Raw genomic sequence first — 14,322 nt, forward strand, 5'->3', positions numbered from 1 at the left:
GTGATGTTGATTGAGGGATAAATATTGGGCCCCGGACAGCGGGGAGAACTCCCCCTTGCTCTTCTGCTAGTAGTGGGCATGGGATCTTTTGCGTTCACCTGAGGGGGCATCTCATCTGAAAAACGACACCTAAGAACATAAACATAAGAAGTAGGAGCAGGAGTAGGCCATACGGCCCCTCGGGCCTGCTCCGCCCTTCAGTAGGACCATGGCTGATCCGAACTTAGACTCACGTCCACTTCCCTGCCCGCTCCCCGTAACCCCTAATTCCCTTATCAGTTAGGAAACTGTCTATCTCTGTTTTAAATTTATTTAATGCCGCAGCTTCCACAGCTCTCTGAGGTAGCAAATTCCTTAGATTTACTACCCTCCGAGTGAAGAAGTTTCTCCTCATCTCAGTTTTGAGATTCTAAGATTATGTCCCCTAGTTCTAGTCTCACCCATCAGTGGAAACATCCTCACCGCATCCACCCGATCAAGCCCCCTCACAATCTTATATGTTTCGATAAGATCGCCTCTCATTCTTCTGAACTCCAATGAGTAGAGTCCCAACCTACTCAACCTCTCCTCATAAGTCAACCCCTCATCTCCGGAATCAACCGAGTGAACCTTCTCTGAACTGCCTCGAGAGCAAGTATATCTTTTCTTAAATATGGAAACCAAAACTGTACGCAGTATTCCAGGTGTGGCCTCACCAGTACCCTGTATAACTGCAGCAAGACTTCCCTGTTTTTATACTCCATCCCCCTCGCAATAAAAGCCAAGATTCCATTGGCCTTCCTGATCACCTGCTGTACCTGCATACTAACCTTCTGTGTTTCATGCACCAGGACCCCCAGATCCCTTTGTACTGTAGCACTTTGCAGTTTCTCTCCATTTAGATAATAACTTGCTCTTTGATTTTTTCTGCCAAAGTGCATAATCTCACACTTTCCAACATTATATTCCATCTGCCAAATATTTGCCCACTCACTTAGCCTGTCTATGTCCTTTTGCAGGTTTTTTATGTCCTCCTCACTCACTGCTTTCCCTCCTATCTTTGTATCGTCAGCAAACTTTGATATGTTACACTCGGTCCCCTCCTCCAAATCGTTAATATAGATTGTAAAGAGTTGGGGTCCCAGCACCGACCCCTGCGGAACACCACTAGTTACTGATTGCCAACCCGAGAATGAACCATTTATCTCAACTCTCTGTTTTCTGTTAGATAGCCAATCTTCCACCCATGCCAGTATATTACCCCCAATCCCATGATTTCTTATCTTGTGCAGTAATCTTTTGTGCGGCACTTTGTCAAATGCCTTTTGGAAGTCCAAATACACCACATCCACTGGTTCCCCTTTATCCACCCTGTTTGTTACGTCCTGAAAGAATTCGAGCAAATTTGTCAAACATGACTTCCCCTTTATAAAACCATGCTGACTCTGTCCGATTAAATTATGCTTATCCAAATGTCCTGTTACTGCTTCCTTAATAATGGACTCCAACATTTTACCAACCACAGATGTTAGGCTAACTGGTCTATAGTTTCCAGCCTTTTGTCTACCTCCCTTTTTAAATAAGGGCGTTACATTAGCAGTTTTCCAATCTGCTGGGACCTTGCCTGAATCCAGGGAGTTTTGGAAAATTACCACCAATGCATCCACAATCCCTACCGCTACTTCTCTCAAGACCCTAGGATGTAAGTCATCAGGTCCAGGGGATTTATCCGCCTTAAATCCCATTATCTTACCGAGTACCACCTCCTTCGTGATTTTAATCGTGTTTAGCTCCTCCCCCCCAAAGCCCCCTGTTTGTCCAGTGTTGGGATATTTTTAGTGTCCTCTACTGTAAAGACTGATACAAAATATTTGTTCAACGTTTCTGCCATCTCCATGTTCCCCACCACTAATTTCCCGGTCTCGTCCTCTAAGGGACCAACGTTCACTTTAGCCACCCTTTTTCTTTTTATATAACTGTAGAAACTCTTGCTATCTGTTTTTATATTTTTTGCTAGTTTACTTTCATAATCTATCTTCCCTTTCTTAATTAATCTTTTAGTTATTCTTTGCTGGCTTTTAAATGCTTCCCAGTCTTCTGTCCTCCCACTAGATTTGGCTACTTTATATGCCCTTGTTTTCAGTCGGATACTATCCTTTATTACTTTACTTAGCCACGGACGGCTGTCTTTTCTTTTATGCCCCTTTTTCCTCACTGGAATATATTTTTCTTGAAAGTTGTGAAATACAGGTACACTATCCCTTATCCGAAAGCCTTGGGACCAGCTGAGTTTCGGTTTTCGGAATTTTTCGGATTTCAGAAGGTATTATTATAAGACTGGGAAATTTGTATTTAATATAAGTTGTAAAAGTTCAGGCTACCTCTTGCGACTGTTCCGTGTCTCATTCCCCTTCCTGCTTCTCTGCAAAGCCGGATATCGGCTGACTCCTACTAAGCTGGCCCGCAAATCAGGTCGGGGGTCGGGTGGGGGGGGAGAAAGGAATATCGGACGGGCCGCGGTTCAGGTCGGGGGGCTCCGGGGGGGGGGGGGTCGGGGGGGTCCGGTGGGGGGGGTCGGGGTCCGGGGGTGGGGGGGGGGTCGGGGGGTTGGTCGGGGTCCGCGGGGGGGTCGGGGGTGGGGGTCCGGGTCGGATCGGGAGAAAGGAACATCGGACGGGCTGCGGTTCGGGTCGGGTCGGGGGGAGGAAAGAATATCGGACGGGCCGCTGCAGCTATCGGACGGGCCGCTGTATTGTTGGGTTCACTCTCCCGGTACCTCCTTCACACTGCCCGGCTCGGCCTGCAATCTCCTACCCAGGAGGGAACTCTGTGACCCTCTGCCCTGCTCAGCGTAAGTCGTGCGCCACTCTGGTCATGTCGTGCGCACGACTTACGTTGAACAAAAAAACTTTCGGTTTTTAGAGGTTTTCGGTTTTCGGAAGTTCGGATAAAGGATAGTCTACCTGTATCTCCTTGAATGTAGACCACTGCTCATGTACCGTCTTACACGTTAATCTATTTTCCCAGTCCACTTTATCAACTCTGCTCTCATACCTTCATAGTCTCCTTTATTTAAACTTAGTACGCTGGTTTGCGATCCAACTCTCACCCTCCAACTGAATTTGGAATTCAACCATGTTATGGTCACTCGTTCCAAGGGGATCCTTTACTAGGACATTTTTTATTAATACTGTCTCATTACACAGGACCAGATCTAAGATTGCCTGCCCCCTGGTTGGTTCAGTTACATACTGCTCAAGGAACCCGTCCCCAATGCACTCTATGAACTCTTCCTCAAGGCTGCCCTGCCCAATTTGATTTGTCCAGTCAATATGAAAGTTAAAATCCCCCATGATTATAGCTGTTCCCTTATTACAAGCCCCAACTATTTCCTGATTTATACTCCGACCAATAGAGTTGCAACTGTTAGGAGGCCTATAGACTACGCCCACTAGTGACTTTTTCCCCTTATTATTCCTTATCTCCACCCAAACTGTTTCACTATCCTGATCCTTTGACCCAATATCATTTCTCACTATTGCAGTGATTCCATCCTTTATTAACATAGCCACCCCACTTCCCTTTCCTTCCTGTCTGTCTTTCCTAATAGTCAAATACCCCTGGATGTTTCGTTCCCAGTCATGGTCACCTTGCAGCCATGTTTCTGTAATGGCCACCAGATCATCCCTCAGTACTGCCCCTCCGACAGTGCGGCGCTCCCTCAGTACTGCCACTCCAATAGTGCAGCGCTCCCTCAGTACTGACCCTCCGACAGTGCAGCGCTCCCTCAGTACTGCCCCTCCGACAGTGCAGCGCTTCCTCAGTACTGCCCCTCCGACAGTGCAGTGCTCCCGCAGTACTGCCCCTCTGACAGTGCAGCGCTCCCTCAGTACGGACCCTCCGACAGTGCAGTGCTCCCTCAGTACTGCCCCTCCGACAGTGCGGCACTCCCTCAATACTGACCCTCAACAGTGCAGTGCTCCCTCAGTATTGACCCTCCGACACTGCAGTGCTCCCTCTACTGCCCCTCCGACAGTGCGGCGCTCCCTCAGAACTGCCTCTCTGATAGTGCAGCGCTTCCTCAGTACTGCCCCTCCGACAGTGCGGCGCTCCCTCAGTACTAGTGTGGCGCTCCCTCAATACTGCCCCTCTGACAGTGCAGCGCTCCCTCAGTACTGCCCCTCCAATGCTGCAGCGCTCCCTCAGTACTGCCCCTTGACAGTGCAGCGTTCCCTCAGTACTGCCCCTCCGACAGTGCAACGCTCCTTCAATACTGCCCCCTCCAACAGTGCAGCTCCCACTCAGTACTGTCCCCTCTGATAGTGCAGCACTCCCTCAGTACTGCCCCTCTGACACTGCACTGCTCCTTCAGTACTGTCCCTCCGACAGTGCAGCGCTCCCTCAGTACTGACCCTCCGATAGTGCAGCGCTCCCTCAGTATTGCCCCTCCCGACAGTGCAGCGCTCCCTCAATACTGTCCCTCCGACAGAGCAGCGCTCCTTCAGTACTGACCCTCCGACAGTGCAGTGCTCCCTCAGTACTGCCCCTCCGACAATGCAGTGCTCCCTCAGTACTGTCCCTCCGACAGTGCAGCGCTCCCTCGGTACTGACCCCCCGACAGTGCAGCCCTCGCTCATTGCTGACCCTCTGACAGTGCAGCGCTCCCTCAGTACTGCCCCTCCGACAGTGCAGCACTCCCTCAGTACTGCCCTTCCGACCGTGCAGCGCTCCCACAGTACTGCCCCTCCGACAGTGCAGCTTTCCCTCAGTACTGACCCTTCCGACAGTGCAGCGCTCCCTCAGTACTGGCCCCCCGACAGTGCAACGCTCCCTCAGTACTGCCCCTCCGACAGTGCAGCACTCCCTCAGTACTGACCCTCCGACAGTGCAGCACTCCTTCAGTGCTGCCCCTCCGACAGTGCAGCGCTTGCTCAGTACTGCTCCTCCGACAGTGCAGCGCTCCCTTAATACTGCCCCTCCGACAGTGCAGCGCTCCCTCAGTACTGCCCTTCCGACAGTGCAGCGCTCCCTCAGTACTGCCCCTCCGACAGTGCAGCGCTCCCTCAGTACTGCCCCTCTGACAGTGCAGCGCTCGCTCAGTACTGCCCCTCCGACAGTGCTGCACTCCCTCAGTACTGCCCCTCCGACAGTGCAGCGCTCCCTCAGTACTGCCCCTCCGACAGTGCTGCACTCCCTCAGTACTGCCCCTCCGACAGTGCAGCGCTCCCTCAGTACTGCCCCTCCGACAGTGCAGCGCTCGCTCAGTACTGACCCTCCGACAGTGCAGCGCTCGCTCAGCACTGCCCCTCCGACAGTGCAGCGCTCGCTCAGTACTGCCCCTCCGACAGTGCAGCGCTCGCTCAGTACTGACCCTCCGACAGTGCAGCACTCCCTCAGTACTGTCCCTCCGACAGTGCAGCGCTCCCTCAGTACTGGTACCAGGAGCGTCGGTCTTAGATTATGGGGCTGGAGTCTCTGGAGTGTGGGGGACTCGAACCTACGGCCTTCTGACTCGGAGGGGAGAGAGAGAGTGTGACCCACTGAGCCACGTCTCATTCAGTCCTGGCCAATTCTCTTCCCAAGTTAATACGCAAACTTTCTAGTGTGTGTGCAAGGCTCCTCTTTAACCCTAGCTCAGTGATGTTGTCACATAACAACATAAGACATAAGAGCAGGAGTCGGCCATCTGGCCCCTCGAGCCTGCTCCGCCATTCAATAAGATCACGGCTGATCATCGACCTCAACTCCACTTTCCCGCCCGATCGCCATATCCCTCGATTCCCCTAGAGTCCAACAATCTATCGATCTCAGCCTTGAATACACTCAAAGACTCAGCATTCACAGCCCTCTGGGGCAGAGAATTCCAAAGATTCACAACCCTCTGAGTGAAGAAATTCCTCCTCATCTCAGTCTTAAATGGCCGACCCCTTATCCTGAGACTATGCCCCCTAGTTCTAGACACACCAGCCAGGGGAAACAACCTCTCAGCATCTACCCTGTCAATCCCCTTCAGAATCTTGTATGTTTGAATGAGATCACCTCTCATTCTTCTAAACTCCAGAGAGTATCGGCCCATTCTACACAATCTCTCCTCATAGGACAGCCCTCTCATCCCAGGAATCAATCTAGTGAACCTTCGTTGCACCGCCTCCAAGGCAGGTATATCCTTCCTTAGATAAGGAGACCAAAACTGTACACAATACTCCAGGTGTGGTCTCACCAAGGCCCTGTGCAATTGTAGCAAGACTTCCTTACTCTTATACTCCAAACCCCTTGCAATAAAGGCCAACATGCCATTTGCCTTCCTTATTGCTTGCTGTACCTGCATGCTAGCTTTCTGTGTTTCTTGCACGAGGATCCCCAGATCTCTCTGAACACCAACATTTGAAAGTTTCTCACCATTTAAAAAAGATTCTGTGTTTCTATTCCTACCAAAGTGAATAACCTCACGTTTCCCCACATTATACTCCATCTGCCACCTTACTGCCCACTCACTCAGTCTATCTACATCCCTTTGCAGACTCTTTGGGGGAGAAATTGAGTATGGCCCTGTTTGGGGCGCCAGCCTCGCCAGGGCGCTAAAAGTAGCGTCCCGGAAACATTCGCGCCCCCGCACCAGAAATTGAGTGGTTGCGCCCCAAAGGGAAGCGCGGCGCTACCGGAGGTGCCCCGCATCCCTCTTGGGGCGCTGCGAGTGAATATCGTGCGTCGCGCTGCGGTATTGCAGGCCTTCCTCCCCTTCTTAAAGGGGAGGGGCCTTGTGCAGTGCGATCTGGGGCCCAGCTGGGCCCCGAGGATCAGGGGTGCAGGCAGAAGAGCCTGGCCCCGAAGAGAAGTGCCGGACTCTTGGAGCGCAACCGGCATTCCGCGGGGCGGGGGGGAGGGGGTGTTCAGGAGGCCGGGGACGGGAGCGCTGGCAGGCGGCCAACAACAAAAATGGCCGCCCCGCACCTCGCCTTTAATTTGCGCCTCCCCGGCCACAGGTAGGCCCCCCTGAACCCGTCAGATATAGCGTCCGGCGGCAAATCAGGGGGTGCTGCCGAATATCGCGGCCGGGGCGTCAGCGGGGCGCTGCGCACACCAATGACGTCATCGGCAGCAGCGCAGCGCTAACGGTTAGCGCCACCACTAACGTCCCGCGGAATTTAGCGGGAGGCGTGGGCAGTGCCGCGTCCAGGCGGCAGTTGGCTTGTGACCCACTTAGTGCCCTCTTAAGGCGCTAATGGGTGGTGCAACCTACTGAATTTCTCCCCCTTTGTGTTCTCCTCACAGCTCACCATTTAAAAAATATTCTGTTTTTCTATTCTTCCTACCAAAGTGAATAACCTCACATTTCCCTACATTATACTCCATCTGCCACCTTACTGCCCACTCACTTAGTCTATCGATATCCCTTTGCAGACTCTGTGTTCTCCTCACAGCTCACTGTCCCACCTAGCTTTGTATCATCAGCAAACTTGGATACTTTACACTCGGTCCCTTCATCTAGGTCATTAATATAGATTGTAAATAGCTGAGGTCACCGAATGAACCGTCAGCTTCTTGCTCCCAAAATGGCTGCTTCTATATCTAAAATGGTGGTTGGCTTCATGTTCGCCCTCTCTTCAAATACTTGTTCTACACCAAGCATGTCAGCCTAGATTATGGGGCTCAGGAGTCACGGAGTGGGACTCGAGCCCACGACCTTCTGACTCAGGTGGGGGGGGGTTGGAAAGCGTCATGCCCACTGAGCCATTGCCATCCAGAGACTTGAGCACAAAAATCTAGGCTGACACTCCAGTGCAGTGCTGAGGGAGTGCTGCACTGTCAGAGGTGCCGTCTTTCAGATGAGACGTTAAAATCTCAGGTGGACGTAAAAGATCCCATGGCACTATTTCGAAGAGAAGCAGGGGAGTGCTCCCCGGTGTCCTGGTAAATATTTAAGCCTCAACTAACATCCCTAAACAGATTATCTGGTCATGATCACGTTGCTGTTTGTGGGAGCTTGCTGTGCGCAAATTGGCTGCCGCGTTTCTGACATTACAACAGTGACTACACTTCAGAAGTACTGCATTGGGTGTAAAGTGCTTTGGGACGTCCTGAGATCATGAAATAAGCTATATAAATGCAAGTCTTTCTTACTAGCTTATGCGCGGTCCTTGCACAAACCTTTTTAATAGAACCTTAGACTACATTTAGAGCACTGTGCACAGTTCTGGTCTCCATATCACACTGGGAGCACTGTGCACAGTTCTGGTCTTCATATCACACTGGGAGCACTGTGCACAGTTCTGGTCTCCATATCACACTTGGAGCACTGTGCACAGTTCTGGTCTCCATATCACACTGGGAGCACTGTGCACAGTTCTGGTCTCCATATCACAATTGGAGCACTGTGCACAGTTCTGGTCTTCATATCACACTTGGAGCACTGTGTACAGTTCTGGTCTCCATATCACAATTGGAGCACTGTGCACAGTTCTGGTCTTCATATCACACTGGGAGCACTGTGCACAGTTCTGGTCTCCATATCACACTTGGAGCACTGTGCACAGTTCTGGTCTCCATATCACAATTGGAGCACTGTGCACAGTTCTGGTCTTCATATCACACTTGGAGCACTGTGCACAGTTCTGGTCTCCATATCACACTTGGAGCACTGTGCACAGTTCTGGTCTCCATATCACACTTGGAGCACTGTGCACAGTTCTGGTCTCCATATCACACTGGGAGCACTGTGCACAGTTCTGGTCTCCATATCACACTTGGAGCACTGTGCACAGTTCTGGTCTCCATATCACAATTGGAGCACTGTGCACAGTTCTGGTCTCCATATCACACTTGGAGCACTGTGCACAGTTCTGGTCTCCATATCACACTGGGAGCACTGTGCAGAGTTCTGGTCTCCATATCACACTGGGAGCACTGTGCACAGTTCTGGTCTCCATATCACACTGGGAGCACTGTGCACAGTTCTGGTCTCCATATCACAATTGGAGCACTGTGCACAGTTCTGGCCTCCATATCACACTGGGAGCATTGTGTACAGTTCTGGTCTCCATATCACACTTGGAGCACTGTACACAGTTCTGGTCTCCATATCACACTGGGAGCACTATGCACAGTTCTGGTCTCCATATCACACTTGGAGCACTGTGCACAGTTCTGGTCTCCATATCACACTTGGAGCACTGCACAGTTCTGGTCTCCATATCACACTTGGAGCACTGTGCACAGTTCTGGTCTCCATATCACACTTGGAGCACTGTGTACAGTTCTGGTCTCCATATCACACTTGCAGCACTGTGCACAGTTCTGGTCTCCATATCACACTTGGAGCACTGTGCACAGTTCTGGTCTCCATATCACACTTAGAGCACTGTGTACAGTTCTGGTCTCCATATCACACTTGGAGCACTGTGCACAGTTCTGGTCTCCATATCACACTTGGAGCACTGTGCACAGTTCTGATCTACATATCACACTGGGAACACTGCACAGTTCGGTCTCCATATCACACTTGGAGCACTGTCCGCAGTTCTGGTCTCCATAACACATTGGGAGCACCGTGCACAGTTCTGGTCTCCATATCACACTTGGAGCACTGTACAGTTCTCATCTCCATATCACACTTGGAGCACTGTGTACAGTTCTGGTCTCCATATCACACTTAGAGCACTGTGCACAGTTCTGGTCTCCATATCACACTTGGAGCACTGTGCGCAGTTCTGGTCTCCATATCACACTGGGAGCACTGTGCACAGTTCTGGTCTCCATATCACACTTGGAGCACTGTGCACAGTTCTGGTCTCCATATCACACTTGGAGCACTGTGCACAGTTCTGGTCTCCATATCACACTGGGAGCACTGTGTAGCGAGAGAGAGAAGAGTGGGTCCAAATCATTTTAAAATTAAATCAGGGAAATTATGAGGGAATGAAAACAGAGCTAACTGAAGTGAACTGGCAAATTAGGTTAAGGGATAGGTCAATAGAGTTGCAGTGGCAGACATTTAAAGGCATATTTCAAAATACACAGAATATATACATTCCAACAAGAACGAAAAATTCCAAGGGGAAGACCCACCATCCGTGGTGAACTAAAAAAAGTTAAAGATAGTATTAAACTTAAAGAAAAAGTATATCATTACGCAAAGATGGGTGGCAGGTCAGAAGATTGGACAGAATATAAACAGCAAAGAATGCCTAAAAGATTAATAAGGAGAGTACGAGAGACAGCTAGCTAGAAATATAAAAACAGATAGTAAGAGTTTCTATCAATATTTTAAAAAGAAAATAAGGAGATGGCAGTTGAATTGAACAGGTATTTTGCATCGGTCTTCACTATAGAGGATTCAAGTAACATCCCAGAAATAGCTGTAAATCAGGAAATGGAAGGGAGGGAGGAACTCAAGAAAATTACAATCACCAGGGAAGTGGTACTGAGCAAATTGTTGGAGCTGCGGGCCGACAAGTCCCCGGGTCCTGATGGACTTCATCCTAGGGTCTTAAAAGAAGTGGCTAGTGAGATAGTTGATGCGTTGGTTTTAATTTTCCAAAATTCCATAGATTCAGGGAAAGTTCCATTAGATTGGAAAATAGCGAATGTAACTCCTTTATTCAAAAAGGGAGGGAGACAGAAAGCAGGAAACTACAGGCCAGTTAGCTTAACGTCCGTCATAGGGAAGATGTTAGAAGCTATTATTAAAGATGTTATAGCAGGGCACTTGGAAAAGTTCAAGGTAATCAGGCAGAGTCAACATGGTTTTGTGAAAGGGAAATCATGTTTAACCAATTTATTGGAGTTCTTTGAGGAAGTAACATGTGCTGTGGATAAAGGGGAACTGGTGGATGTACTGTACTTAGATTTCCAGAAGGCATTTGATAAGGTGCCACATCAAAGGTTATTGCGGAAAATAAAATCTCATGGTGTAGGTGGTAATATATTGGCATGGCTAGAAGATTGGCTAGCTAATAGGAAACAGAGAGTAGGCATAAATGGGTCATTTTCTGATTGGCAAGATGTAACGAGTGGTGTGCCACAGGGATCAGTGCTGGGACCTCAACTTTTTACAATTTATATAAATGACTTGGATGAAGGGACCGAAGGCATGGTTGCTAAATTTACTGATGACACAAAGATAGGTAGGAAAGTAAATTGTGAAGAGGACATAAGGAGGCTACAAAGGGATATAGATAAGTTAAGTGAGTGGGCAAAGATCTGGCAAATGGAGTATAAATGTGGGAAAATGTGAAGTTGTCCATTTTGGCAGGAAGAATAAAAAAGAAGCATATTATCTAAATGGTGAGAGATTGCAGAGCTCTGAGATGCAGAGGGATCTGGGTGTCCTAATGCATGAATCGCAAAAAGTTACTTTGCAGGTACAGCAAGTAATTACGAAAGCTAATAGAATGTTATTGTTTATTGCGAGGGAAACTGAATACAAAGGTAGGGAGGTTATGCTTCAGTTCTACAGGGCATTGGTGAGACCACATCTGGAGCACTGTGTACAGTATTGGTCTCCTTATTTAAGGAAGGATGTAAATGCATTGGAAGCAGTTCAGAGAAGGTTTACTAGACTAATACCTGGAATGGGCGGGTTGTCTTATGAGGAAAGGTTGGACAGGCTGGGCTCGTATCCGCTGGAGTTTAGAAGAGCAAGAGGTGACTTGATTGAAACATATAAACAGAAACATAGAAGATAGGAGCAGGAGTAGGCCATTCGGCCCCTCGAGCCTGCTCTGCCATTCAATGTGATCATGGCTGATCATCCAAATTCAGTACCCTGTCCCTGCTTTCTCCCCATACCCCTTGATCCCTTTAGCCTTAAGAAATATATCCAACTCCTTCTTGAATATATTTAATGAATTGGCCTCCACTGCCTTCTGTGGTAGAGAATTCCACAGGTTCACCACTCTCTGGGTGAAGAAATTCCTCCTCATTTCTGTCCTAAATGGCTTACCCCTTATCCTTAGACTATGACCCCTGGTTCTGGACTCCCCCGCCACCGGGAGCATCCTTCCTGCATCTAGTCTGTCCAGTCCTGTCAGAATTTAATAAGTTTCAATGAGATCCCCTCTCATTCTTCTAAACTCCAGCGAGTACAAGCGCAATCGACCCAATCTTTCCTCATACGTCATTCCTGCCATCCCAGGTATCAGCCTGGTGAATCTTCGCTGAACTCCTTCCATGGCAAGAACATCCTTCCTCAGATAAGGCGACCAAAACTGCACAAAATACTCAAGACGTGGTCTCACCAAGGCCCTGTACAAGTGCAGCAAGACATCCTTGTTCCTGTACTCAAACCCTCTCGCTACGAAGGCCAACATACCATTTGCCTTCTTAACCGCCTGCTGCACCTGCATGCTTACCTTCAGCGACTGGTGCACAAGGACACCCAGGTCTCGTTGCACTTCCCCTTCTCCCAATCTATTGCCATTCAGATAATAATCTGCCTTCCTGTTTCTGCCACCAAAGTGGATAACCTCACATTTATCCACGTTATATTGCATCTGCTATGCTTCTGCCCAATCACCCAACCTGTCCAAATCATCCTGGAGTTTCTTGGCATCCTCCTCACAGCACACACGCCCACCCAGCTTAGTGTCGTCTGAAAATTTGGAGATATTACATCTTGTTCTCTTGTCTAGATCATTAATATATATTGTGAATAGCTGGGGTCCAAGGACTGATCCCTTTGGTACCCCACTAGTCACTGCCTGCCACTCGGAAAAAGACCCGTTTATTCCAACTCTTTGCTTTCTGTCTGCCAACCAGTTTTCTATCCAAGTCAATACCTTGCCCCCAATCTCATGTGCCTTAACGTTACACGCTAATCTCATATGCGGGACCTTATCGAAAGCCTTCTGAAAGTCCAAATATACCACAACCACTGGTTCTCCCTTATCTATTTTACCAGTTACATCCTCAAAAAATTCCAGTAGATTAGTCAAGCACGATTTACCTTTTGTAAATCCATGTTGACTTTGTCCGATCCTGTCACTGTTTTCTAAGTGCTCTGCTATTACATCTTTTATAATGGACTCTAGCATTTTCCCCACTACCGATGTCAGGCTTACCGGTCTATAATTCCCCGTTTTCTCCCCACCACCTTTTTTGAATAGTGAGGTAACATTAGCTACCCTCCAATCCATGGGTACTGTTCCAGATTCCATCGAATGTTGGAAGATGATCAGCAATGCATCTACTATTTCTAGGGCCACTTCCTTAAGTACCCTAGGATGTAGATTATCAGGCCCTGGGGATTTATCGGCCTTCAGTCCCATCAATTTCCTTAACATAATTTCCTTACAAATACTGATTTCTTTCAGTTCCACCCCTTCATCAGACGCTATGTTCCCCGACATCTCTGGGAGGTCATTTGTGTCCTCCTTTGTGAAGACAGAACCAAAATATGCATTTAATTGGTCAGCCATTTCTTTGTTCCCCATTATAAATTCCCCTGATTCTGACTGCAAGGGACCGACGCTTGACTTCACCAATCTAATCCTGAGGGGTCTGGACAGGGTGGATGTGGAGAGGATGTTTCCTCTTGTGGGAGAATTTAGAACTAGGGGTCACTGTTTAAAAATGAGGGGTCACTCATTTGAGACAGAGATGAGGAGAAATTTTTTCCCACAGAGGGTCGTGAGTCTTTGGAACTCTCTTCCTCAGAGGGCGGTGGAAGCAGAGTCTTTGCATATTATTAAGGCAGGGGTAGATAGATGCTTGGTAAGCAAGGGGATTAAAAGGTATCGGGGAGGAGGCTGGTGTGGCCGAATGGCCTGTTTCTGTGCTGTAAACTTCCATGTTCTTAGATGTATGTAAAGTAAAACGTGGCCTCCCACCCTTGATGTCCCGCAGCACTTGCTGGAACTGGACTGCGCGACGGAGTCGGAATGGCGGTACTACTCATGCGCACTGTGCGACTTCGACACCCCGGTCAAGCTCAGCCTGGTGCAGCACACCCGGACGCCGGGCCACCAGAACGCCAGGACCCAGTGGAAACTCCAGCAGCTGCAGAGCGGCCTGTCCAACGGCGAGGAGACGGAACTTAGCAACATCGTCCTTGTGGAGGACACGCAGGAGAAAGGCGATGGTGAGTAGCACTGGCCTTGTGTGTGTATATATATATTCTCTATATATATAAATAAAGCGGTATGTCTCTCTGTCTGTCTCTCTGTCTGTCCGGCTATACAATCAATAGTTATAGAGCGTACCTACACATATGTTATATCAAAAGAAAGCTTATCATTAGGGGACTCTCATAGGCGTATTTACTTGTTGGTCGGACAAAAATTATGCCGACGGTATCCAAAAAACGTTCAAAATTCCGCTCATTATCCGCTCATTAGCATCGAGTGA

General features: G+C 49.0%; 1 protein-coding gene across 1 annotated transcript in view; it reads left to right on the plus strand.

The window, feature by feature from the left end:
- Positions 1-14,111, plus strand: part of LOC147118343 (zinc finger homeobox protein 2-like) — a 39,482-nt gene extending 25,371 nt beyond the window's left edge. Inside the window, exon 2 of the mRNA XM_085983888.1 lies at positions 13,822-14,111. Coding sequence (XP_085840014.1) covers positions 13,822-14,064 — 243 coding nt within the window. The 3' untranslated portion in view covers positions 14,065-14,111. The remainder of the gene's footprint in view (positions 1-13,821) is intronic.
- The last annotated feature ends 211 nt before the right edge of the window (positions 14,112-14,322 follow it).

This window comes from Somniosus microcephalus, chromosome 4, assembly GCF_052327205.1.
Source record: "Somniosus microcephalus isolate GS21.2 chromosome 4, FLI_Smic_1.0, whole genome shotgun sequence".
Taxonomy (NCBI): domain Eukaryota; kingdom Metazoa; phylum Chordata; class Chondrichthyes; order Squaliformes; family Somniosidae; genus Somniosus; species Somniosus microcephalus.